At 40.7% G+C, this 27228-nt stretch overlaps 1 protein-coding gene across 1 annotated transcript in view; it reads right to left on the bottom strand.

Moving 5' to 3' along the window:
* Positions 1-26129, bottom strand: part of RLF (RLF zinc finger) — a 60730-nt gene extending 34601 nt beyond the window's left edge. Inside the window, exons 1-4 of the mRNA XM_082296420.1 lie at positions 25960-26129; positions 20572-20726; positions 14387-14468; positions 3286-3418 (exon numbers count right to left, since the gene is read on the bottom strand). Coding sequence (XP_082152546.1) covers positions 3286-3418; positions 14387-14468; positions 20572-20726; positions 25960-26112 — 523 coding nt within the window. The 5' untranslated portion in view covers positions 26113-26129. The remainder of the gene's footprint in view (positions 1-3285; positions 3419-14386; positions 14469-20571; positions 20727-25959) is intronic.
* Positions 26130-27228: the final 1099 nt, after the last annotated feature.

The following is a 27228-nucleotide window of genomic DNA, read 5'->3' as shown; positions in this document are numbered from 1 at the left end:
AGAAAGCTAAGAGCTGAACTCAGTCCCTCACCTCTCAGCCAAAATCTCAAGGTATCTCCACACTTCCCAAGAGAAAGCCCCTGAGCTAAGAGACTGTAGCCAGCTGCACCCTTCCCCTCACCTTGGCCACTTCTTTTGTCTCTCGTAAGTATCCTCATTACCATCTCTTAGGCAACAAATAGGAGAAAATTACCTGAAAGAAAATTATCCCAACCTCCAAAACCCATGCCGCATGCATTAGTGTACATGCACTTTAGCAGTGCTGCTGATTCAACCCTGACTCTGGCTTACCACACTTGGGCTCATCTCTGGAGAGCCTGGTTTCATCCTGTTCTCCCTTCAAACTTAGTTTAAAGCCCTCTCAGTCAGCCCTGCCAACTCATGGACTAGAATCCTTTTGCCCTTGTTATAGATGGAGCTCATCCGATTCTAGCAGGCCAGGCAGCATAAAACTTGCTCCATGATCAAAACACCCAAAATTCTGCTGATGGCACCAGCCCTTAAGCCATTCATGGATAACATGGGTTCTCCTGTTGCTTTCATAATTCATCTCTGCTACTAAAGAAACCAAGCAGAACACTATTACAATATCCCGCAGTGGCAGGGAGGAGGAGAGAGACCCAGCAGGCAGGAATTGTGCAGCAAGATTGATTTATTTAATTATTTTACAAACTCTTTTATAGACAGTTTTCTTCATAGTCTAATTGGACAAAGGATCAGCCACCCCCTGGGGCGATTGGCTAAAATCCTAAAACATCCACTGTCAAAATATTTTTCTACTGTACCATAAACAAAGCTCTGCAAGGTCGCAGGTGTTCATAGTTTATAGAACTCTGCTATTATCTTCGGTGAGGGAGAAAAGTATCTCACGGGACTAGAAAGAAGCAAGAAAAATTCTTGCTAGCAGCAATATTGTATCCACAGAACACCACCTGCACTTCTGCCCCATCAACCAACTGAACCAGACCCTTGAAGTTCCTTTTAATTACCCTGGTGCCCTTCTTGTTGACCTCACCGCTGCCACCCTGAACAACCAGCAATGGGTAAAGGTATCCTGTTGCCTTTGCTTGCATCCAATGAGGATGAGGACGACTCTTCTGAGCATCTATTCAGATCTAGCTAAATAGACAAATATGTACAAAATAATGACCTCTAAGAAATCAATAGTTTCAGGTTGCCAAGTGATCTCAGAAATGGACACCTACATACTGCCCAATTCAGCACGGTCAGAGATGTGTCAAACAATCAGTTTGTCAGCAAAAACTTCAAACTAAATTTAAAGCCAAAGCACTTAAACTATTCTGTCCTATTCCTGATGAAGTCAACAAGCAGTCTGACCTATATCAAAGGTCATTCCACGCTGAAACAAAAATGCATAGCAGCAATCAATAATATAGGTGCTGCTAAAATGAGCCACATGGGTAAGAAGCAAATTAATCTATAATGGAGTCCACACAGATGCATATAAGGACATCAATCCTACTGGAATTCACTCCAGTCCTACAGAACAGCTCTTGGCCTGCCACCTGTAAAGGGAGTTTGCAAAGCCAGCTAACCCTTAACCCTTCCTGGTACACAACTTTTCAAGTAAGGAACTCTTCAACAGATGGAGGTTTCCAGGAATATGGGCCAATTTTGAAATGGAAGTCCTTTTAAGCAGAAATACACTTAGAGCAGTAACTGTTCAACTGGATGGCCTACCACCACTTCCAATGAAAAACTCCAAGGCAAGATGTTAGTATGGAATGCAATTCTTTTCAAGATCTGCTGGAGATGGGATTAAATGCTGTTTGCAGTTGTCTTAGTTTCTCTGGCCAAGGATGAGAGGTGGGCAGAGCCTGGAACCATATGAGTCTAGGCTATTATTCTATTACTCCCACTTCATCACTGGGGTGCAAAAGTAAAGGATTCTCACTTCTGGGAAGAAGGGGGCATGGCTTTGGGGGGAGGAAAAAGGGAACATGCAGAGGAACCACCACCACTCTTGTTCCTTTCTTCCAGGGGAAGAAAGGAAATGGAATGGTGGGATGGCTCCAGTCCTGCCAGACAGGTTTGTCCATCACTGTTTTCATTGTCTCAGGCTTGGGAAAGGAATATGAGTGAGGATAATTTGTCCACCATTGTTTCTTTTTTCATTGTCTGGGGCTTGGGGAAAAGACATAAGGTGTGCTGACACTGTCTTTTTAATTGTCTTGAGAGGTGCAGTGGTGTGGTCTTTGGTCCTGCTGAGTTTCTTAGACAGCATTTTTGCATGTAATCACCTTCTTTTATAAACTGTTGGTATTGGTATTGTTGTTGTCACTGTTCATTTTCTTATCTCATTGCTGTTTTCAAGTTCTTATTTCAACTCTGCCTTTGTCTCCCTCTCACCAGAGGGATGGGGGAAAAGGGAGCTGAATGGGGCTTAATGTTTCCAGCTGAGTTTAAACCACAACAACAGTTCAAATGTTTACTGGGTTTGTAGGTGCACCCAAATCCAGCCTGCCATATCCTCCTGCCTATGGAGGCTGTTAATGCCATTCAGTTCCATGGATGGAATTCCAGTATCTTTTTGTTCTCCTTTAATTTTTAAGACAATATTTTAAACTCTTCTTCCCTTCTATATTATTTTTAACTTTAGACTACCGGAGGTAAACTGCAGTCTAGTGCACTGTTAATGAAAGACATAAAATACCTACAAGCACTTAATGGTAGCACAAATGGGAAAAAAATTCAGAGTAAAGGAAGAATTTAACAGAAGACATTAGAAAGACTATATTACATAAAGTGACACTAGCACCTTCTTTTCCTCACCTCCCAAAAGTTTCTGATTCAAGATCTTATTTCCATAGTCTAAACACAAAGTGCTTCCCAGCCTAGAGTTAATAATACTCCACACTGCCGTCCCACATGAATCTTTTAAGCCTCTGAAAAGTGTGGACATACTCAATTCCTCCCTGTAAAGCATTCAGGAAAACATTTAAAAGCACAGTTATGAGAAACAAACCACCTCAGGAAGAAAAATTTCTATATTTTTATGATGGAAAAAGAAATAATTCTTAAATGGAGTTTCAAAATATTCAAATTGATGGATAGTACAGCCCAAGCAGAGATGCATTGGTGGTATTATTCAAAATGCCAGTGAGACAGTTTCATAATAATTATTATTTAGCAACATATGAATACTACTGCACAGTACAATTTAAAATGCAACTCTTTTCTGACTTCAAATCACTGCTTACTCACCAAAACTGCACCAAGTAATTTCTGAACAACCACACATCATCTCTAAAAACACGCTCTTACCTTCCTCAGTTTCTACTGGTTGCTGGGATAGAATTTTAAGAAGAACTGGATTTTTCCATACCCCTTCCCTTGTGATATCCACCAATATCTGGAGGTTGTTATTCCCAAATTCCAGTAAAGCATCATGTGAATCCTATAAAATGTAAAAAAAAGTCATTAAAAGTCTTAGCTAAAAATAAAGCCAATGTAATTTTATATTATCTATCCTAATATTTCACTATATTCTAATACTTTCACACTATTCCTCTCAGTCATTACTGCTTTGACAAGTTTTCATTGGGATTTTAGTAGTTCCATGTACTTTCACTTCTCTAATCCTACAGCAAAACTTTCCCATTTCAGACTACTGAGTTGACCGAAATGGCTTAAATCAAAAAGCTTATTCTGCAGTTGTAACTCTTCTGCAATTTTTACGTTTCTCCATGTACGTGTGTATATATAAAAAAAAACAAACCAAAAACCAAGAATTGTATAAAAGACAAAGCATGATTTTGTAACAAAGCATATAATGCTATTGAAGAACTAGGAAGACAAAGTAGTTTTCAAAATAAGTAACAAAATGGTAAGAGTCTAAAACTGTACATTTAGTATTAACACTAAAGATGAGCCGGTCAATTCATTTTGAGAATCATGAAAGACATCAGTCACTAGTTGGAGAATGCCATGAGAGATTTCATCATTAAGATGAAAACATCCTTCTGCTGGATATGAAGATGCTATTTTCTTAGAAACTAATCTATGTCCAGTGCATTTACTCTAAGATCCAGGGGCTTCTGATCCTAACAGATTTGTTGCTGTGAAGCCTCATCCAGAGACTCTCCACAATCAGCAGGCCTCCAGGTGAAGTTCACTCACGAAACCTCTATACACAGCACACTGCTCAGAGTGATCAGGGCCCTACCACTTTGAATTCTGGAAATCTGAGGACTAAAGGAGGAACTAAAAAAAGACATTACACATGGGAAGAATCTAGAGTCTAACACAGAAGAGAAAGCAACTTCAAACAAATTCAAGGCATTTCATGTCCCTAGTAGGAAAACAGATGTAGGATGACTTGAACTCAAAGAACTAAAATACCACCTTTCAGAATTTCCTAATGCTGACAAATAAAGCCAACTAACTGTAAGCAATTTGTGGCTACACCTTCAGTAAAAATGCTTCTCACAGCAGATCTTAAGTTCAATATGGGGCAATGCCCCCTAGTTCCGGTGAGCTAAGTTTCAAGCTGTTCATATTTTTAACGATCTTTACTTTTGATAGCATCTGTTGTATCCTTCAGATATACTGGAATCAATTCTGTGTTCTGAATTATCAGAATTAAATAGAGCTAGTGCTATGACCACTAAAAATATGAGAATAACCAAAGAACTTTGTATCATGGGCTATCAAAAGACACCAATGAACCACTTTCCACAGTGCAACACACAAGACATGTTTAAGTCTGTGAGTTACCTTCTACAGCCAAGGGAATCTGCTATGAAAATGACCAACATTTTTCCATTAACCATTCACAAGAAAGAGCATCTTTGCATTTAACGATTAGATGTCTTTTAATAAACCAGATACTGATGTGCAATATCCAATATCAGATGTCATTTCAGACCATCTTCACTATTTTTACACAATAGTCTATTTCCTTTCTAATACCGCAGCAAACTGTACTGCACGAATCTCTGCACAAGAGAACCTGAATTTTAATTCTTGGGCAAAGTATCTCCCCACTAAGGAATGAGGTTTTATTCACAGTAAAAGACTCATGACAGGAAAACTACATTCTTAGAGTGAAGGGTTCACTTACATTGATCCACAACTCTCAAGTTTCTTGAAGGACTCCTCTGGATTATCTATGAAACCATCCTATCAGATATGGTACTTAATAAACCCCAAATTAAAGTGAAGCATAGTCAACACAGGGTTCTCTCCTCACTCCCTGATTACATGTGTCTGCTCCAAGTACCCCATAGCATATTTGTGTATTGTATGTAATAAACTCAAGTACTAGAGCACCACTGAACTCTATGTCCAGCAGCAAGTTTGTACAGATCCATTTTGTTCTCTGGACAGTCGGTCAGCCTCTACAGCAGAAAATTATGTGTATGAACCTCTTTAGAGAGCCTGTGCGTAACTTTAGGGCATTCTTTCACTAAGCTGAGAATACAGGCAAAGTTAGAAGAGAATCATTCCCAGCAAATACCAAGTGAATATTCCAACAATCCAAACGGGACCACAAAAAGATGTAGACACTCCTACAAAGCTCATTATAGCAGACAACTTACTGCTTGTTCATCTAGCACACAATGAATTGTGAAATTTTAGAGGGACAGCAAGAACACTGGGTAGTGTTCTGCAGCACAAGGTGTTAAGTATCTGGAGGAGATCTCAGAAGCAGCATAGGGAAGTCAAGTAAAAGTACGGCGTATTTTCTGTGTTTCTGTGTAAGCTGATAAGGTAGCACCCAAATGTACCCCTGATGCTAGAAATGGGTATTACTGTATTCCATAGCTAGGCCAATCTTCCTATGCTAGTCAGGACATTAAAGTAACATAATGTCCAGACTCACCTTCAAATAAACAGCATTTCCAGCTATAACCAGTCTTTACTGTAATAGGCCAAAGGGGAAAGGAGAAAGGAAACAAACCAAGCTATCAGCTGTCATTGTTAAAGTCCTTTCTACACATTCACAATCTTCAGCTAATCTTCACAATTAGCCTCCATGTCTTGTAAAGTTTGGTGTTTGACAGGGACTTGGATGTGGGATATTGCAGAGAAGTTGTCGAGGCTTGCTCTAAGACTATTATCACTTGCTGCTCGCACACCTGGACACAAATCATACCACACTCTGAGGAAACACAAAGCTCTAGAGGCCAAGCTGACAGACACGTGGATCTCTCCGGTTTTCTTCACTTGGCCGACAAAAGGATGGACCAATAAAAGCTTGAGAAGAGCTAAACAGGACATCGAGTAACAGAAGACACTGGGGAGGCTGAGGTACTCCATAACTTTGCCTCAAGTTTTCCTGTCAAGGTATGCACTCTGGCCTTCCTGGTCCCTGTCAACAGGGGCAGAGCTGGACGTGGGGAAGAGGCATGAACCAGCATGCTAGAGAACATCTTAATCACATTAGCATCCATGGTATCAAACAGAAGCCAAGGATGTAGATGGACATTATGGATATCACTGCAAGTCCAGTACAAGGCTCTGTAAGGTCATAGTCACTGGGGAAAGCTTTCTAGCAACTTGAAGAAATCACCAAGAGTAAGAAATCCTGGGGAACTACAGGCCAGTCAGCCTGTCCCGAGAAAGAACATGGGACAAATTCTCCTGGAAACTACATCCAGCAATCTGACTACCTTCTGTGATAACAAGCTACAGATGACATAAGTCATACTTGGCAAGGCTTCTGACAATCTCCCATAGTATCTTTGAAACCAAATTGTTAAAATAAGGAAAAGTGGACAAAATACAGGTGAAAACACTAGCTCAAAAGCCAGACTTGAAAGGCTTGTGACAAACTACAAAACCCAACTGGCAGCTGTCTCCCACTAGCACTTCTCAGGGTCAACAGTGAGCTGGTATTTTTAACACATTTATTGTCTGAATAATGGGACAAAGCACATTCATTCTCTGCCAGCCCAGAGGTGAGACAGAACCTGGAGAGCAGCTGACACTGTTGGGCAGGCAGCCATTAAGACATTCAACAGGCTGCAGAACATCGCTGACAGGTACTCAGTGAAGCTCAACACATGCAAATGCAAGTGCTGCATATAGTACAACCCCAAGCATCAGAACAGGTTGGTGGCTAGGTTCCAGTCTGGCATCACAGGTCTCTAGGGTCTGTCATTTAAGTGTAGGTCAACAGTGAGCTCTTACTGCAAACAAGGCTAGCTATGTTGAACAGTCTCGAACAGAGCATAATCAAGAGATTCCTGAAAACTTTTGAAATTCCACTGCAGTACAACACCTAGTTTGCAACTGTCCTGTACAATTCATTTGCCACAGTGATGCATGTCCAGCAAAGACCACCACCTTTAGAAGAGAGGGTGAAAAGGAAAATCTTAGAGCTGTCTTCATCTTCACTATATTGCCAGAAGTTAGTTGGAGCTGTCCAGCGAGGGAGTCGTGAAATTCTGTGTGTGTGCGGGAAGTGTTTCCATACGTAAACATTCTCATTTTTAAAGGACTAATGACAGTTTGTGCATTTTCCATTTCTTAAAGACAGCATTTGGTGGGGCAGGATCCTGAGCACCCTGATTTAAGAAAGCCCTCTTACTCTGAGTGAAGAGGTGAATCAGCACTCTTCGCTCAGAAAGTAACTGAGCTTTCTTCCAGTGACCTCATGACTCTGCCACAACAGAAACCTTCAGAGAGTCGCAGATTCAACACACTGAAATTTCACTACGTCTGAAAGCACGCTTTGTGGAAGTCAGTGCTTCTGCCCTACCATGAGTATTTTTGCAACTGCAAGAAAAAAAACAAACCAACACCAGAAGTGAGCAAAAGAGCACACATTAGGAGTTCTTTCCAAATGCAGAACTATAGTGCAGACTTCCACCTTCTAAGAACCATAAAATTAGAAGTCTCATAGCTGAATGCAACAATCAAGCAGTTTTGATAACTTTAACAATCTCATCATCCATAGCAGTACCAAAGATTTTCTGTAGATATTGCCCCAAAGTTAATTTCATTTTTAGATAACTGTTGTAACTGTGTTCCAGCTGTTAGTTCATAGCAACCTGCTAACTGAAATCATTAAAGATCACACTACTTCTAAAAATGATTAGAAAGAAAGTAAAACTAGTGAGTGAGTTATTGGTAAGACTACCTCAAAAATCAGGTGTTGGTATTGGTAGAGGAGCTAGTGCTAATTGGCAGATGCAAAGATAGCCAACTAGGCTGCTTGCAATGACTGATTTCTGGCTTTGAGCCTGAAATGTTACTCACAAAGCTAAAAGTAATTTAATTTAGCTGGACCCTAAAGATGCAAGTGACTTCACATGCTCTTGACCAGAACTCAAACTGCTCTTAGCTAACAGCACTGAGAGATTGACACACAAAGGTTTCAGGCTGTGTTTAAGCGTTTGAGAACATCACTTAAGCAATCCTTAGGCTCACACAGCTGTTCCTCCTCTCAAGTCTTTGCTTCCAGTGCAAGCTGGAACAGTGAACAAAACTCATCACAAAGACCCTCAGGGAAGAAGTGGGGGTTTTTTTGTTTTGTTTTGCTTTTTAAAATTAAAGCATGATCAATTCCCCAGTTTACACTGAGCTAAATGGCATGCCAATAGAACCAGCCAGGTGAATGACACACAATGCTTAATACAATGCTACTGCCAAAAGATACTCAAGTTGTAGCCTCAGGACAGCTTTAAAAACATCACTGAAAAACAACAAACTGCTCTAACTTTGCATCCATGAAATATGTAACTACAGCCCAGTTTCTGTAACTGGCAGTTACTTCCTATGGGAAGTCTATAGATATTATTTTATCTTCAGTCTTGAGAATGATTAAGAAAACAGCTACAGGTGTGCATTTAGAAGAGATACTGGATCTCTTCTAAAAAATCAATAGAAGCCCATTTTAACAACCTCTACTTTAGGCCTTTCCCAACTACATGTCACACAGCATTAAGTCTTTTCAACACAACAGGTTGCCAGAGCATCCAGTATGCATTCTCTTCCCTCACACTAACGTTACAGCATTAACCTCTCTCAGTCTCAAGCGTAGAGCAGGTCAAAGACTAACTCCAAAAACCCATCAGCATTTAAGAGCCTATGTGTTCAAACTTCACCTGGAAGACTGAACTCAATGAGCTTTACTGAGCTCTGCAAAGGTATTCAACATGGGTGTTATACCCTAGAAAGGGATGGAACTACCAATCAAAGCACTGAGAAGCTAGAAGCCGCAGCCTCAGAAACAGCCAGAGCAGCCCACTTATTGCCATCACTACTGGAATGACATGGCTGAGAAAAAAATTTTTTTAAAAATCATACAATCTGGACACAGGTGAGGTACTGCTACTGAAAATACCACTGTCCCTCAGATTATGATATTCAGTAATCCAGACATCCAACGTAAACAATGTCTTCCCAATAGCAACTGTTCCCTAATCTGAGGGCTTCAGGACGTAGTACACAGCCAGCAGAGCCCAGTCCAATTATGAGGATCATTCACATTTCAGTAACTCTGTATTAAGGGCTGAAAGTACGTTAAAAGGTGAGAAAGAAGGGGCTTTTGATACAAGCAAACTGATTTGCTGCGTCAGCACTGTGCTTGAGATTCAGGGTGTCAATACCAAAATACCAAATATAAAATTCACCAACACACGTAGCATAAATAACTAACTATTGTCAGTACACAACCCTTCCATTACAGTGCTTAGCTGAACCTCATTGGACCTGCTGAAGAATATAAAGCTAATATTAATGGGAATATTTGCAAAAATCTATTATGAATACATCAAAAGTCTTTGAAGAAATCTAATGCAACATTTACGTATACGTATCTCATTAAGTTAGGACAACACCATAAACAGGTTCTAAAGAGCAGGACATAAAACATCTCATTCTAGATGAAGTTAGGAAAGAATAATACAGTAAGAGCCTATGGACAAAGTTCAAAAGAAAAGACAAGCCTTGAAACAGTTTACTGAAGACATCAGGACTTTTCAGTCCTGACAGTTTAAAGTGATCAGCATCTACCACAGCTTCACAAAATTTTTTGGCTTATGCTCACACTAAACTCAGTTTTTCTAAATAAAGCATTGATGCTCTTTTTAAGGCTTGAAGGGAACCCTGTTCCACAACCCACATTCAATACCCAGAATGACACATCCCTACTCCCACTAAAGACATCTTTGAATGCATAGTTTTACCTTCTTCACCTGACTAGATTATATCAATCCACACAGTACCTCTCCACTGAGCTCCTCCCTCAGGTTAACAGTTTACTTGTATCAAGAGCCCTGTTGTAATTCTGCCCCAATCCTTTCACTCATATTTTACAGCATTTCCCCACTTGTGTCTGCACCCCTTTGCTTGCTGCCACTATAAATCCATGCTGAGACTCCTGCCATACAATCTCGTATCTTGTTTTCATTTTGCCAAGCTTCCTCTGATCTTGCTTAGGGATAAGGAAAACTACTCATGGGTGACTGCAGGACATAACTGCTGTTATTTATGATAACAGAACAAACAGGTTCAGACACCAAATAAAGATTTTGCCAGCATTTTGTATATAAGCTGGACATCAGTGACACTCCACTTTCAGGTCTAGGACAGTCCCCACAGCTTGGTGCTTTGAAATGCAAGCCCTCACTCACCTTTCACATTCCTGGGATGAAAATTTATTTGAAGTTTCACTGACTCCCATTATCTGCGTAGATTGTTACAGAGCAATAATTACTGCAGGCAGATCTGAAAAATACCTCCCATATTAGGAGTTATAGTCCTCAGAAACCACACTTATCCGTTTTGTTAGGAAAGCAATAAGCACATTTATATCCATCAGTCTTGGGCATGTGCTAACATACTATTCTGAGGTGCTTTCCTACTGGATGCAGAGAGAGATCTGCACATTAACATGGTCACACACAGGCTTTAAACCTACAAGACAGCTGGTAAGTGATTCCTATCTGAAGGTCTCTATTGCCCTCCATATGACTAACGTCCTCCTTCTGTGGTGACAAGTGGGTTCCTACTGTATTCCCAGGCAGGGCACAAGGGTTCTCATTCTCATATTTCTGCCAGAGTGCTACTTCAAAGTCTTATTAGAAACACCTGTTTGTGGAAGTCCACAAACCTCTTCAGCAAGGTTTCAGAAAACCACCATGTTTAACCAGTTCACTATCTGAACGATGAGGAGCATTAGATGCATGCTAAACCTGGAAGACGTAGCTTCAAAAAGTCACTACAAAAGCCAAGTATATATTACTACTCCTGGCAGCAGCACATCTTAAATTTTCCCTAGTTCTGAAAGTTGACATGAGAGATCTGAGCTTGCACCACTCTTTGCAGAACCCCAGAAGATAAGGGCTCATCTGTATGTCTCAAACATCAATAATAAGATGCTGAGGACCTAACCAAGGATTGCTGGTAATAACACACAAGGATTGTTCGTACTAACACACTGTGAGAAAGAACAAAATGTAGCTGGAGAAGGGGCCATGTGGACATAGGTCAGTACTTTTCTGTGAAAAACATCTTTGTTCTTGTTCCTGGAGATAAGCACAATACAATCCAGCACAAGTTCAGGAATGAGATTGAGAAGTGGGGATGGATGGAGCAGGGGGAACAAGACCACCCAAGACCCCTGAAGCTCTGACCCATTTTCAGAGGGGTCTGAAAAACTGGACTGCACATGACTGCATAGCTAATTTGCATACAAAGTGAGAAACCTGTCTTCAGGGCAGGAAAGCCTATCTATGAAAAGGTACCCCAAATAAGCCTGGGTGGGAGCTCCAGGATCCTGGACATCCCATCAGCTGGACCAACACTGGAACCAGGACTGGTGATCTCTTTTTCTCTCTTGTTCTCTCTCTTCCTTCTTAGCTTAGCCCTTTATCCAACCTCCACTGCTGTGTGCTTATACTGTAGGTCAAGGACTAACATACCAATTTCCATGCCGAGCATGTAATTTACTAATAAAACTTGGTGAGTTTTTGTGCATCCTCTGACTTCTGTAGATCCTTAAGGCCACAAGCATTTATGAATCTTGGATGCTCTGTCCCTCTTAAGAGTGGGACATCACACTGTTCTACCACTACCACTGGAATTTAACAGTTCCCTTCCAACGTATTCAGCATAAATAGAGCCATCTCATCGGACTAAAAACCTGCTCTCTATCGACAGAAGTATCAAAGTTCGATCACTCGCTTCAAAATCCTAGAAATGCACAGGTTTGTTACATCATAGAAATTACTAAACTTGGTAACAAGAATTCTCCCTGCAGATCCCTCCAGTTAAAAACTAGCAACTTTTAGAGCTGCACTGTAACTCTGCTATAATGAAAAAAAGCCTGTATATGCCCTCCCATATTCTGAATATAAGAGAACATCTTGTTTCATGTCTAGGCCATCTCAGTTACAAATATATATGCCTTTTAGTGTATGATAAGATCACAAGGCTTAAGGGAGACCTTATCACCATGTTCCAGTATTTAACGGGTAGCTACAAAAAATGACGGATATCCTCTTTTTACAAGAATTCACATGGAAAAGACATGGGGTAATGGGTACAAGTTACTCCTGGGGAAATTCTGATTGGACAACCAAGGAAAATTTTTCATAATGAGAAGATTCAGCCAGTGGAATAATCTCCCCACATAAGTAGTGTATTCTCCAACATTGGACAATTTAAAGATTTAGCTGGGCAGGGTGATGGGCTATCTCGTCTAGACCCCGCCTTTGTCCAAGAAAGGCTGGACAAAGGTGTCCTTGAGGTACTTTCAACCTAATACTCTGTGATTCTGATTCACTCCTCTTTACCCTACACTGACTGTATTAGTAAATTAAAGAAGAGCTACTTTGGAAACAATAAGTTTCAATGTCTTGCACCAGTCCTAATACAAAAGATGAAACTGTGGCTGACCACTCTTATCTGTGGCATCCCCACAAACGAACAGGTTGAGAGCACAGACCCAGCCTTTGGCCAATAGCCAAACAGACGGCATAGCTGGGCATTGTCAAAACAAACTGATACACCTTCAAACCTGGCTGTGGAGTGCTGCAATGTCCATTGTGCTCTGTTGCAGTTGCTAAAGAAGTCACAGGACTTACGCACTCAAAATAAAGGACAAATCCTTGACACCACTAAGGCCACAGGATTTAAACTCTACCTACTGCATTTCTTTCTATTACCAGTTACATGCCACACCCAACTGTTTTTAGGGTTCCCATGATAATAAGTATTCCATGGTATTTCAGGAAAAGGAATTTTCTCCACACCTGGAATCACGCAAGCACAGACTATCTCTGTCTCTTCCACTACTAGCAGGACAGCAAAGCTCTACTAGATTGCTTCTCTCAGGTTAAAGTGACAGGTTTATTCATCTTCAGTCTACTGAAAAGTTTTCACACCTCCTGTTTCCTTGACTGCAGGCAAAACAAAAGTAGAAGCTCAGAACTAGCATCTTCAGAGCAAATGCAGCAGTACTGAAGCCCCAGAGACTGAGTAAATCCCCAGTCAAATGAGTATAAGGTCTTGTGATAAAGACAGCTGCAAGGTCTAAATTCACTTCCAACTATTTCCTGCCAAAGTCTTCACTTCAGTAACTTATAACTGAGATTAGCTTCCAACTTTACCAGTCAGTTAAAGCCAGAACAGGCAACAGCAGGAACAGAGAAGTCCCTGGTCCTGGAAGGGCCCATCAATATGAATACAGCAATACCACTCCTGTCTTTCACCTCCATGAGGAACGCCAGTTCTTGCAGACACCTAGGTACTACCTCCAGACTAAAACCCAGAAAACATCTCTTCTTCCTACACATTCTACATTAGCCATCTTGATTTGAGTGTAGGAATGTAGTAGTATGAACTTATTTTAGCACCACCTCCAAAGAAACACTTCTAAGAACCACCTGGACTAAAGACCTGTCCTACCATTTCCAGCCCTCTCAAATCAGGTAGACATTTACCTGCCACTCAGACCTCCACAACACCTCTGTTATCATCAAAGTAATGCTTCAGAGCTGTTAAATCACTTCATTTAACTCTGTCTCTCACACAAATCATTAGATCAAGACTTCCTAAGGTTCTCTTGCTTAAGTTGCCATCAACTGTGTGGTTATAAATATGCTGTTGGGCCTTAAGACTCCCAATGCAGTTGCCGCAGTTAGTCTTTTGCTGCTCAGAAATTCTTGCTGCCTAGGTAACAGCAATGCAGGACAAATGGAACTCAGGGGAAGGGTAGAAGAGAAGGAATACAAATGCAGCCTTTTTTTTTTAAATATGTAAATTGGAAAAAAGAAATTCAGAACACTTACCTGAATGGATTGATGGAATCCTAACCACACCTCATGTGGGGAAGGGTAGAAGAGAAGGAATACAAATGCAGCCTTTTTTTTTTAAATATGTAAATTGGAAAAAAGAAATTCAGAACACTTACCTGAATGGATTGATGGAATCCTAACCACACCTCATGTGGCAATTCACTTTCAGGAACTGAAAGCAGTAGCTCAAAACAACTCCTGGAAAAGCAAAAGGCAAGTAAACAAGCTACCTGAACACATTCTCTTGTTACATTAAATAACATTTGTGACACATAGTATTCAGATAAGCAATGACAGTAACACTGAAACACGTTCGATTCTGCAAATCAATTAAAGGCCTGGAAACAGCCTGTAAATCAGGCATGATTCATCATAAGGAACTCCTTTTTACTACACACAAGCTCACTAATTTTAGATTGTAGCTACTCTTATCATACAAGATAGTACATTCTATGTGGCTCAGGAACATTGCATCACAGAATTTCTGTTCTTTCTTCTCAAAGGAAACCTAATAACCATTCTAAATAAAGCTCACTGGAGTCCAGCACGGTCTCTGTCTCGAGGGAGAATGAAAGCCAGCTTCACCTAACAACATTTCAGCACTTTATATAAGAAAATAAAACTGAAAAACAGCTTGACAGAAGACACATGCATCAGCACAAAAATGGATCTGGACAAATTATGTCAGGAGAACCATCAGCACCTAGAAACACCTTATGAGCCTTTGATACCAACTGTGGGAGCATTCCAATACCTACAGCACAAACAGCGACCTGCCATGGCAGGACTGCTGCCTATACTGTTCTCAAACAGGACCTATCCAACCTTGTAAGGGACACGTGGATTGCCTAAAACCCTACTGAACAATTAGACCCAGACAAACTAAAAGTGTTAACCGTGACACACTGTTCTAGAGATACACAAGACTTACACACAGCAGAAGTGTTTACATAAATCACGACAATATAAGGAAAGAAAACTAATCTAGGACACCACCTATAAAAAAAATCACTGAATCACTGCTATAAGCTACATCTACACTGTTAGATAGTTTCAACTCTTGCTAATTTTTCTTCAAAACATCCTCTCTCAAATATTAAATAGAAGAATGACAGGGCAACACATTCGGTCTTATGGTAGATAGATTAGATAGACAGACAGACACACAGGAGAACTGAGCTTAGGCAAGTGGAAAAGGAAGAGATGACCATAAAGCAAACATGAGTTTCAGATTTGCTTAGTACTCAAAAACAATGTCCATCTTCCTCCTGACTTCTGATAAATGCATTGAACAGTTACCAACCAAATGCTATGCCTACTCAGTTTTTAACCAGATTCAGCAGTCGTGTACATCAACAAGACCAAATGGATGAATACTGAATAAGTATCTGGCCATCCTTTTCACATTTCCTAAGTTTGAGTTCACTCCCAATCCTGGTTCCTTGAAACAGAGGTTTAGACCTGCAAAAGCTCTAAGCACTTTTATTAGATTGGCAAAAAATACAACAGCCTTCACCACTGTCATTCCATCATTATTCACATCATTAGGCATGAAACTGCTGATGATGAAAAAGCAGGCAACAGAACCACCAGATATTCCAACTGTCATAGGTTTCAATTTAATAAAATAATCACGACTTTGTTTTGCCTTGTACTCCAGCTTGGCAGTTAATTCACCAGCCCAAATGTTTAGACTAAGGTAGTTGCTAATAGGCTATCAAAACCAACTTTACAAAACGCCTGAAATCTATTTTAACATAAAAAACCCAAACCAAACAAAAAAAACCCTCACCAACAAAACAACAGCAAGAAAACTAACAAAAAATCCCAAACAAAAAAACCAACAACAAACCAACCAACCAAAAAAATCCCTAAGCATGTGTCCCATTTTCATCCATGTCACACAAAGACTCTACACCCAGTAACACATTTGCAAACTTCATGGTCAATGTGCTTTTGTAAAGTCTTTTGATGCACGCCTCACTTTCAGACTTAGTCCATCAATCCTACCTATGTCCACTTTCAATTTCTAGCATAACTTTTTCTAGAACACTGCTTTTTCATATATATGATATTGGATATAATATGCTATAATATCATTGAACAAAATGACAAAGCAAGCTTTTAAACATCATTTTTCTAAACTTAAGCATTAAATTGTTACTTGTACAGTGAAAAAATCTGCAATTACAGTTTCAAAGCATTGTATATACAGAGTGAGATAGTCTAGCAAGACAAGAAGATTTAATTCATGCCTCCAGAATTGTCTGTTGTAGTAACACAGGACTAATCTGAACCAAAAGGCAAAAGTTCTTTTGCTGCAAGTCCTCAAGTGTTCCTCAGGATCCCAACACAGAGCACTCTGGTCTGGAAGCCACTCCAAAAGAAGTCTGGAGCTCCAGATATATAAGCCACCACGTAAAACAACTTAGAGCACAATTGTAAAAGTAATATCCAGGATATTCCAATCACAATTTCCTTGGCATAAAAATAATTAGAATTCTAAATCAATTAACTAAGTTTTTTTGTAAGAATTGATTCAAACACATAGCTGCATAAAAACTAGACAGCCTTCCCTACTGCCAAGAGGGACAACAGACTGTTTAGCTTAATTCTTTCTTTTGGTCCTTATTATCCAATACTTTAAAACACACCTGTCACTGAAATCACATTTCCCTCTTTATTGTAATGCAACTAAATGAAGTTTACATGTCATGGCTAGGCCACAAATCAAAACACCAGGATCACATCATGAAGTCAAGCCTTTCTAACCCTACTCTACCAGTACCACCACAATGCCTACCTATAAAAAACTCAATTCCAAACTTTAGTCACAATTTTTGCAAATAAACTGTAATGGCTGCTTGAATTTTTACATTATTAGAAAAAATATTATTCATCTGAATAATATTTCAAAATATCTTTTTTGAAATTTCAACCTCAATTTCAAAATATCTTTTAGGAAGAGGTGTCCTAGACACTAATTTCTTTATTTTGGAACTAATAACTCTATGCAAAATTCAACATATTATTTGCATACAATTTTTCTGTAATCACTTTATACCTCATTCACAGAAAGTTTTAAAATTAAATTTTAAAAACTTTGAGAACTGTGTTCATCTTTAGATTGTATTAGAACACTTTTCCTATTCTAATCTTCTTAGAGACAGAAAGATGACTCATTATACATTGGATTATCAGCAGGAATTGTTCACTTGTTGCCAGGAATTATCCCGTGCTTATTAGGAGTTGAATTAGCTCTTAATGATAGACAGCAGAGGGGTAAATGCAAGCTAGTGAATCAAACTGCAACAGTGTATTGGGCTGTATTAGGGATGAGAACTGCTTTATTAGACATAAAGCTAAGTGTTACGTGTGCCTGCTCACAGAGTGCTGTGGGAAGGAAGCACACTCTTCCTGGAAGCAACACCAGTTAGATTCCATAGGCACAACCAATAGGTGAGAGAGCTCCAAGCTTGAGGCAGACTGGTCTTACTGATTCAATACAGTTTGCTACTTAAACCAGATGGCATTCAAATCTCCTTTCTCTTTTTATAATTGAAAAGAACCATACAAGCACCTTCTCCAAGTTGTAGAAGTGGTAAGCTCCCTTTCAGTTCAGTGCCATCGCAGCACACAGGAGAGAGTGAAAAGCAGTCAAATCATAGTTAATGGCAAACACAACATGACTTATGACTAAGTATTTCTTCTTTTTGAACTTTAATATATTAATCTTAGTATCATATAAACCATTTTCAGATGGAAGTAAAATTTTCATACTGATGGTAACATGACATTTCCCCTCACAGCAGCCTCAGAAATAAAGCACTTGCAGAAGTTTGAGTGAACAACCAGCTTCAAGGGTCTCCTGAGATTCACAAGGATAGCCAGCTAACTAATGGTCAGTGAAAGACATCTCTGATATGGCTAATTCTTTATTAATTCTTCTACAGAGGCAATTCCTTTGGTGAGGGGAATGCACTGTTCTTTGGGGCTGTGAGAATAACCTGTCCAAGTTCCACTTAAGCAAAGCAGGTATCACTTCATGGCCATGGTCAAAAAGAACATTCCTGTTTCCCCCCCACCCCCCACCTCCAATCGTTTGTCACATCTGTAATCTACAAGAGCCACCACCTCAAGTTCTCCTTTTGTTTCCTAATGTTAGGCAGTGGACCAACAATATCTCACACTGCATGAGCATCATGTTTCTTATGGGAGGCACAGTCCCTACATCATGTCAGCTGTACTGTGAACACACAAAGGACCTCAGCATGCAGCAGGGAAAAGCACAGTATACTGGGTTTTGCTGTTACTGGCTCACCCTGCTGAGAAGGATGCCAGGAGGAGGAAGTTCTTTTCCTCTTCTCAGGAAGAATGTTGGAAGGGAAGGAGGATTTCAATATGAAGTAGAGCACTTCTGCTTTGAAACAGCAAGTTTGCTCATTTCACTTCCAACTGAGGATCAAGTCTGAAAACACAGTGTGTATGACAACCCAACTGTCTCCCCAAAAATCACAATTACATGGGAACAGTATGTCTTCGTGTCCCTCCCTAACTAGGTAACAGTCTTCCTCCCCCATGAAACCTCAATTTTTATCTTTAATTCCCTGCTCTAACTTCTCTCGCACTCCCTTGGAAACTTATGAAAAAGAAAAACGTGGGAGAGTTAATTCAGTTATGCCATTTACCTCACCCTATCTTCCATCTCAGTCCTTGTATTTCTCATTCTTTAGATTCCTTTCAAATGTAATAGTTACAAGAAAGAGGAGATTCCAGCAAGTCAGCTTTTCTACTGTCCTCTAACACAAGGTTTTCTGAATATACAAGCTACAACAAACTCCTCACACTGAAAGCTGGAAGAAACCATATTAGCAAAAACAGAATATTCTGATATTTCTCAACAAGAGAAAAGCAATTTTGATACAGAAGTGGGATTTACACCCCAACGTATCTAACAGTGGCAAAAATATATAGAAAATATTCCAAGTAGAGATGTCCTGCTGCAAACAGACACTAACAGACAAACTTTTCATATTACGTAAATAGGAAACAATCAAATACACAAGCTGATTAATGATAACACGAGAAAGACAACAGTATTCTATCCTTAAGAGGACAGTTTGCAAAAACAATAAAGATACTTTGCCAAAAATGTGTATTACCTACCAGGTAAACGATTTAGCAGCTAAAGTCTTAGGTTTCCATAGTACAAACTTAAGACACACTTCTCCTGATTTCACATGCTTTCAAAAAACCCAAAACCACTCCTAGTTCACATATTTCTCACAATTAAAAAGAAAATAATTCCAGGCATCATTTGGAGATACCTGGTTCTGAGCTTTCATTTATATTTCAAGTCAGTCCATCACAAAATTAAGCATTTGACCAAAGAGTTCACTGCTAAAGTTGTTCTTAAAGAGAATACCTGAGTTCAGACCACAAAACAAGAGACTGGCAACAAAAACAACCCAAAAAACAAGAACAGTCACAGAATCACTCTTATTCTATGATTATCTTCATATTCAACATTGTAGATCTTCACCCTCCCTCCTGAAACGAAACCTCACTAGCAAGGAACGACCAGCACATCACCTTATCCTTCTCAGGTTATACTGATTATACTCCAGTGTACATGAAAGCCCTCAGGCTACACTCTTCAATTTCAAAAAGCTGCTTTGCACTTAAGACAGACTTTGAGGAACTACAAGTTATCCCAACTCAGCTGATGGACTGCAAAACCGTTCTCTATTCTGTTTCATGAATTGCTGTGCTTTAAGTCATGTCTAGTCTGCTTTGCAATCTTATAGCTCAACTCAGACTACCATGAACACGAATCAGCGTGTCCTCTTCAATAAGGGGCACATTCAGAATGCCCCTGCACTAAAGGGGACAGAACACACAAAGCTGCAACTGCAGAGCAAGGGATACAGGTTTCTTAATCCATGCATGAAGGTCTAATATTGAAGCTTCTGTTTAATGAGCACTACACTAAGTTTCTTCTACAGAAAATACTTGCAGAATGTTTTAAGAATGAACAGAAAGAGCAGAACCTTCCTAATACCACATGATTATCCAAATACAGAAGAACAAAGCCTTAGAACTTGTCCATGTTAATTAATTAAATGCTCAAATACATTTTTGTGGTATGATTAAAAATGTACCAAAGACATTTACTAGACGATAAATCGCAAATATAGTTGTCAAATTAAGCAATAAACTATTTCAACAGCTTGCCCTTTAATTTATAAAGTGCAGTCCTTTTTTAAACAAAAAAAAATTAATATACCAACTTAAAACTTACAGCACTAGCCTGCCAAGTACCAAAAGAACATCTTCACATTCTGTAGTCAAGTAAGGTCTTGCATTAGCAAAGCTTTGGATGGAGATTCGATACACTTCCAAAAAAGGTAAAATATGTTCCGATGCACCCCGACTGCCAGCATACTGGAGTAGTGTCTGAAACAGAATGAGTTATCATTAGAAGTTTTTATAACACACTTTTGCTTAAAAACAAGTATCAATATACAATATCAAACACATACAATGGAATAATTCTGGAAGTGAGAAATTTTTACTCTGAAGGAGAATTTAAAGTGGCAGCTTTTTACCTCAACAGAAATTCTCTCTTTTACTGAAATATATTTTATTTACTTTATTATTTTGATACAGTTATCAGAATTTCTACTGGGGAGAAAGCTAGATGTAATTGGCAGAAATGTGAACTATTAAGTAGAAAATTCAGGGAGAAGTCCTACACTTAGCTCCTTTTGTACAACTACCATGGAGACAGAACCATGTATGTAACTGGAATCTTTATTACTAGTGAGAATGCAGGAAAAATAGGAAGAAACTCAAGATTAAGAACATTTCTACAGGTCTAGCATTTTAAAGATACATGCACTACCCACACAGCAAACATGAAGCCACCAGAAAGGGATACAAAATTCAGATCAGATCATTACATAGGCATTTTTCAAATGCAAAATTACCCTAGATTTTACTCCTTGACCACAGCAATCCCACATTACCCAGACACAGTACTAAAGTAGCAATATAAACTCTAGCCAGTTTTAAGAGAAATCACATCAATACAGGGACAACACTATATCTCCCAACCTTTTTAAAACTTACCTAGAGTAGCATACTATGTTCTGACAGGCTATGAAGCACAATTTGAGAGCAAGTAGGGCACTGAGCTGAGGACACCTTTGCTCTACTGACAGCTTGCTTCACAAGTAACAGCCCTTCCCTGAACACCCCCCTACACCTCCAGAGCAGTGATGCTTCTATTCTTACCAGTTCCCTCTCCCATGTGGTACCCTCCGTAGACTAAACAAGGTAACAATCGTGATCAAAGCCAGCTGCAAAGAAAACAAAACCAATGAAAGAGGCTGTGCTTTTTGGAACCCTTAGGACCAAGACTGCATGGGAAAAAAAGAGTTCAGAATAGAGTTCAGAGCTTCAGCCTACCATTCAAAACAAGTCAAATTGTCCTACAAGGATGGTGAGGCCATATCAGTTTTCAAATCACTTCAAGTTGGGACTCTGACACAACAAACTTATTTTAACACCTTAAAGAAAACCCACATGATCATATGAGATGGTGAATGGATGGAGGACACTACTGAACAAACCCTCTTACGAGCTTGCTAAAACCAAATGCAGTCATAATAATGACCAAAAACTTCTAAGACAAAACCTACCCTCCAGCGTAGCAAGAAATAAGTGGCCAGTATCCAATGTTACATCAGTGATATAACTATACTACACTAGTCCTAGCCTGAAAACAATGCAGACGTCCTTTAGCCTAGCAGAATCACATGCTATACTTAAGAAAAATCTATAAAAAATACCATCTAAGAATCAGTAATCCACTGTTTTGTGAATTGTTCTCTAACAATTCAGTAATAGAACTTCTGGGTGAATGGAAGTTACCAACTTTCCAAAAAACCCACATAATATTAATAGTTATAAAGACAAGCGGGGGGGGCAGTAATTGGAAGTTTGCAGAAATCATCCTTAAGCACAGCACAAGGATCATTAGCTGCAGAAGCGAATGGCACGTAATACCAGTCTTCAAGCTTATGTAACAGATTAATGAAGGATTTGATAATATAACTCAAATCATATATCGTTTTGTAGCATTAAATCACATTCAAAGACTGTCAAGCTGCAATCCCCAGAGGTAGTCAACTGATGACTATCATAAATCAGCTCTTTAGCAAAGCCAGCAGTAACAGTACCATTATAGAGACTACAGAAACAGATCAAACACACAAATCCCGGCACTTTTCTAAAAATACATCCATTAAAACCAATCTATTTAAAAAGCCAAATTTAGTACTCAATTATTTTGACAGACACTTTGATCATAAACTACCTGGTCTGTGTAAACCATAAAACACAGCAGAATACTTTCTAAAATTAGATCAATTTTCTAGTGAACACTGCACCCTTGCTCAAGCACAATCTGAGTACCAGCATCAAAGTCTTAAAGCTAATATTAGGAATTCACTGAGTAACCACTTAAGAAAAACTTCTAGACAAATACACGAACAATGGTTTCAGTGTAAAAAACAAGATTCACGGTGACAGACTTATTAATAGTTTAAACTTTGAGGACCTGTAGTTTTGAACATTATGATACTATTACTATTAGCATACTAACAAATAAGCCAAATGTAGTAACTGTATTAAAGAAATTCTTCAAATCCCTTCTGCTATTTCACAAGCAATATAAATAGTTGTTTAGTTGTCCACTATGGATTTCTCCTGGCAATCTACATAAAAGCTATTATGGAAAAACTATTAACTTGACAGAATTAGATAATCTACATGTTTAAGGGATTCTCAAGTAACAATTCAGAAGCAATTACTACCTTACAGTCTAATTACCAACAAGATATAAATACTGATGTCTAAATACTGACCAGAGTATTCAAGCATTTAAATTCTTGTTAATACATGCCCACTTCATCCTATCCTCCTCTTTGACTCCAGTAACACACCTGATTGGCAAGTGGGCAAGAAGCGCACAGGCCATATCCACCTAACACATAACATACAGACTACCATTGGCATTCCATACTGCACAGATTTTCATGTTCTGCAGTGACAGAACAGCTGCTTAGCTGCACTTCCTCAGAAATGTAATTCTTTTGCTCAGACTCAATTTAAAGACAAAGATCTCAAAGTTTCTTGACCTGTTGCTACAGCTTTGAGTCTCTGTTTAAGAAAAACACTTCCTCCTCTTCTTAACCGTATCTAATTGCACTCAATGCACCATCTTCAAAAACTTCAGAAAGCCAACAGCTGCTGGGCACTGGCAGATGGGATGCTTTGATGTCCTACAACCTCCACTGATAACTGTTCTTCCTATTTATGACAGCACAGCCTCAAATACCCCCCCTTAGTTGTTCTACCTGGCTGTTTGGGTACATAGTGCACTCCACAACTGATGTGTTTTTCCCAAAGTGAATGTACAAAGCATTCACGCCTGTACAATATAAAGTTGCAGTAAACCCATTATTTAGGCTTCAACAGTTTCTTTGTTTTGTTATCCTGGACAACAGTACTATTTCCCTGCTTGAAAATAGGGATCTTCAAGGAAATTGTGTCATCCAGCATCATTCCTTGTAAGAGCTACTGGAAAACTGCACACAGCAGCACAAGTTTACATGTAATAAAACAGCATTCAGACAGGTCAAAGCATAGGAAATTTACTAATTTGGTTCACAGTTTGCCTGACACCCACTGTAATTTCCACAGCAAAACAGAGCACCTTCCAGGTCCCTGCCTCAGCTGTACTCACAGGATGGCAAACTAAAACATTTAAGCTCTCCTCATGTCAGCTATTTCCCAAAAATCAAACTTAAGCCCAGATAAATTCAGCTTCTAAGGCACATTCTGCTGTAGCTTAATAAGCTTATGACAAGGTATCAGTGGTACCTTCTAAGTAACTAATACAAAATTAAGTTGAGCCCCCTAAATTTCACTTGTGGGCAGACCTTAAGTGATCACAAACATCCCCTGTCAGGAGAAACCCAGACATAAAATTACATCCTACCCACAGTGGTCTGACTCCACAATGACATCACAAATTCATCCTTTGTTGAAGCTGCTGCAGGACAGACCAGCAGTTCCACATCTCCCATTGCATCTCCTGGAGTACGGGCACAGCAAACTGAAAAGTCCCAGACTGATGGCAACTCAAAAACAATCTTTTCCATTTTTATCTGTGCTATCACAGTATTTTAAAACCAGACTACAATAACAGCACAAGGACCTAGAGGGCTACATTTTTTGTGGGACACGGTTTGGGGTTTGTCATTGTGTGCTTTTTTTTTTTTAGGTAGCAGAACTGTCTTTCAGCAAACTCCACTGATCAAGTATCTCTAAAGCTTCTTCTGTACCAAACTAATCTGGAAAACTGGATGCGTACACACACTGATCATCTTGACAACCACTATTAAGTGTTAGCTGAATATTTGCATCGATGTTCTGACACAATGTACACCACTGGAAACAATTTCAGCAAAACCTAAACATGGAAAGAGTCACACTTTGTAGGAGGCTCCATATCAATGCAAGGTCACATATCTTCACCATATACTAAACTTGGGATGAATGCAGCAGTATGCAGCTGCACCCTGAACCTTGAGAAGAAAGAGTTTTGAAACCTAGTAAGTATACTTATTCTGTTGTTTCAATAAGTGATGAGCTAAACATCCTCCCAGAATGGTATGGCAAAGCACGCAACCTGTGGATGCAAAATGGAAGACTGCGAAGGGTAACACCACTTATACATAATTTGTAACACGCCAGCAAGGTTTTTTCCCTGATTTTGCCATTCACCAGTCAAACACTACAGCTTTTCCAGCTAAGGTGTTGTAAACTAGCTTAGAAAACAGATTCTTATTTCTTACTTTAAAATCCACAATTTCTTCAGACTCAACAGGGATAACTCTGCAAGCCAGCACCATAACAATAATTTTTCAACCTTAGTGCTCACAGTAAATGATGCTATGACCATAGCAAAAAGTAACTAACCATTGGAAGAGTTTACTTAAGAAAGAGTTATCTCCATCACTGTGGCTTGAATCAAGATCAGCTCTTCTTCTGGACTTAAGGCCTCGATTCAGAAATTGGTGATCCTCCTCTGGGTTGCACTAAGCAAGGATTCAAGACAAGATATCCAAACCACAGCTAATTCAGTGACTTAAGGGCACTATAGGCCCCTATAGGCCTGCAAGCACTCCTTGCACCCCACGGCAGATCTCAAACAAGACGGGAATACGCAGACTTAATCCCGAGACAAGTGAAACACAAGAAAACCGGACGCCTCGAAACCGAGCCAAAACTGCACCGAGAAAATGCGGTGGGCCCGCACATCCCAGAGACCCACCCGAGGGCCACAGGATGTCCCGGTCCAAAGCGATGCCAAAGCTCAAAGGCGAGCAGTCCCCCTCGGCCCCAGCTCCGGGCTCGCGGCGCAAAGCCCACGGGGCGCCCTCGGCAGGGCGTGCACAGCCCCGCTCGCCAGCCGGGCACGCTGCCGCGAGCCCTACGCACCGCCAGCTTCGGAAGAGAGAGCGCTCAGGACGGCAGTCCCGTGCTTGCCCCGGCCGCATCCTCGCTGCCCGCACCCGGCCTACAGCCCGCGCCGCGGCCCGCCACGCCCGGCTCCTACCTGGCAGAAGCCCCGGCAGTAGGCTCGGGACGAGGCCTCCGACACCTCCTGCTCACGCAGCTCAGCCTGCAGCTGCCAGAGGCGGGCGCGGAGCGCCGACACCACCCGCGACACCTCAGGCCGCGCCGCCGCCTCAGCCTCCGCGTCCGCCATCTGCACCCGGCCCTACGGCGCGTAGGCACCGGTCACGTGACCCCGGACTGACATCATCGGTCCGGGACGAGGTCACGTGATACGCACACGTGACGTGTCGCCCTCCGCGCGCGCCGCCAGTCGGGTCAGGGAGCGGACGCGCCTTCTCAAGCCGCCCCACATGACGAGACGACTGCGCAGAGCGGGCGGGGCCGGTAGTCGCCGCAGCCGCTCCCCCCGGCACCGCCGGAATCGATCTGGGTGCTGTGGGCTGTTGCGGCCTCCGGCGCTTCGGGATGAGGGCATCGGGACGGGTTGGGAGTTCCAGCCCCCTCTGTGCTAAAGGTGACTGCAGGGCTAGGGGACTTGACAGATAATAATGGGCGCCGGCCAGAGTCAACTTTTTAACTTAAATTGCCATTATTTTAATCTCCCGTTTAACAGCACGTTGTTGAAAGCAGAACGTTCGTGTCTCTAGGATAGCCTTGGAGAGGCTGTTGCCCAGACACGGGAACAGGGAGGATGGTAAATAGCTTTTACCAAGAATTTGCAGCGTGTTTGGTGACATGAGGTGCTGGGCCCATGGATTGGAAAGCAGTGTGTTGCCCTAAGTCCTCTGGGAAAGGTTGACCCGCTGGGACAAAAAAATGGGCAGGACTAGCAGCAGAGATTATGAAATCTCACAGAAAGTGATCAGAGCCAGCCAGGCTTGCTTTTACCATGTCTGACTGAAAGGGAATACCTGAAAGCCACACAGAAGTAGAGGCTGAAATGGTGTGCAGTTGCCCGGAGCTCCCAGGTCAGAAATCTGCTGACAGGCATTTTGCCTGCCTTCATTTTTCTTCGGAATGAGGGGAGGTGAAGCCCTAGGGCTTTCTGAAGAGAAAAAGTAAACAAGCAGAAATTGCGAACAAAGCATTTTCCTTTGGTTCCGGTCTGGGTAGCTAAGAGGTGTGCTAGCTCCTTTTTTGGTTTGAGAATTGAAGTCAGGGAGGCCCCTGGCTTGTTTATGAGCACGTGGTTGGGGTTTCGGCCCTCCAGTGAGATAAGAATCTCCTTTGCGCTTTTCAAACTCTGACTTGCTAGGCATGAACAGTGGGAGGGAAGCACATCTATGGCCACATGGTAAGAATTACC

The sequence above is a fragment of the Coloeus monedula genome (assembly GCF_965178545.1).
Source record: "Coloeus monedula genome assembly, chromosome: 24".
Lineage (NCBI taxonomy): Eukaryota > Metazoa > Chordata > Aves > Passeriformes > Corvidae > Coloeus > Coloeus monedula.
This window is presented reverse-complemented; position numbering and strand designations above follow the sequence as displayed.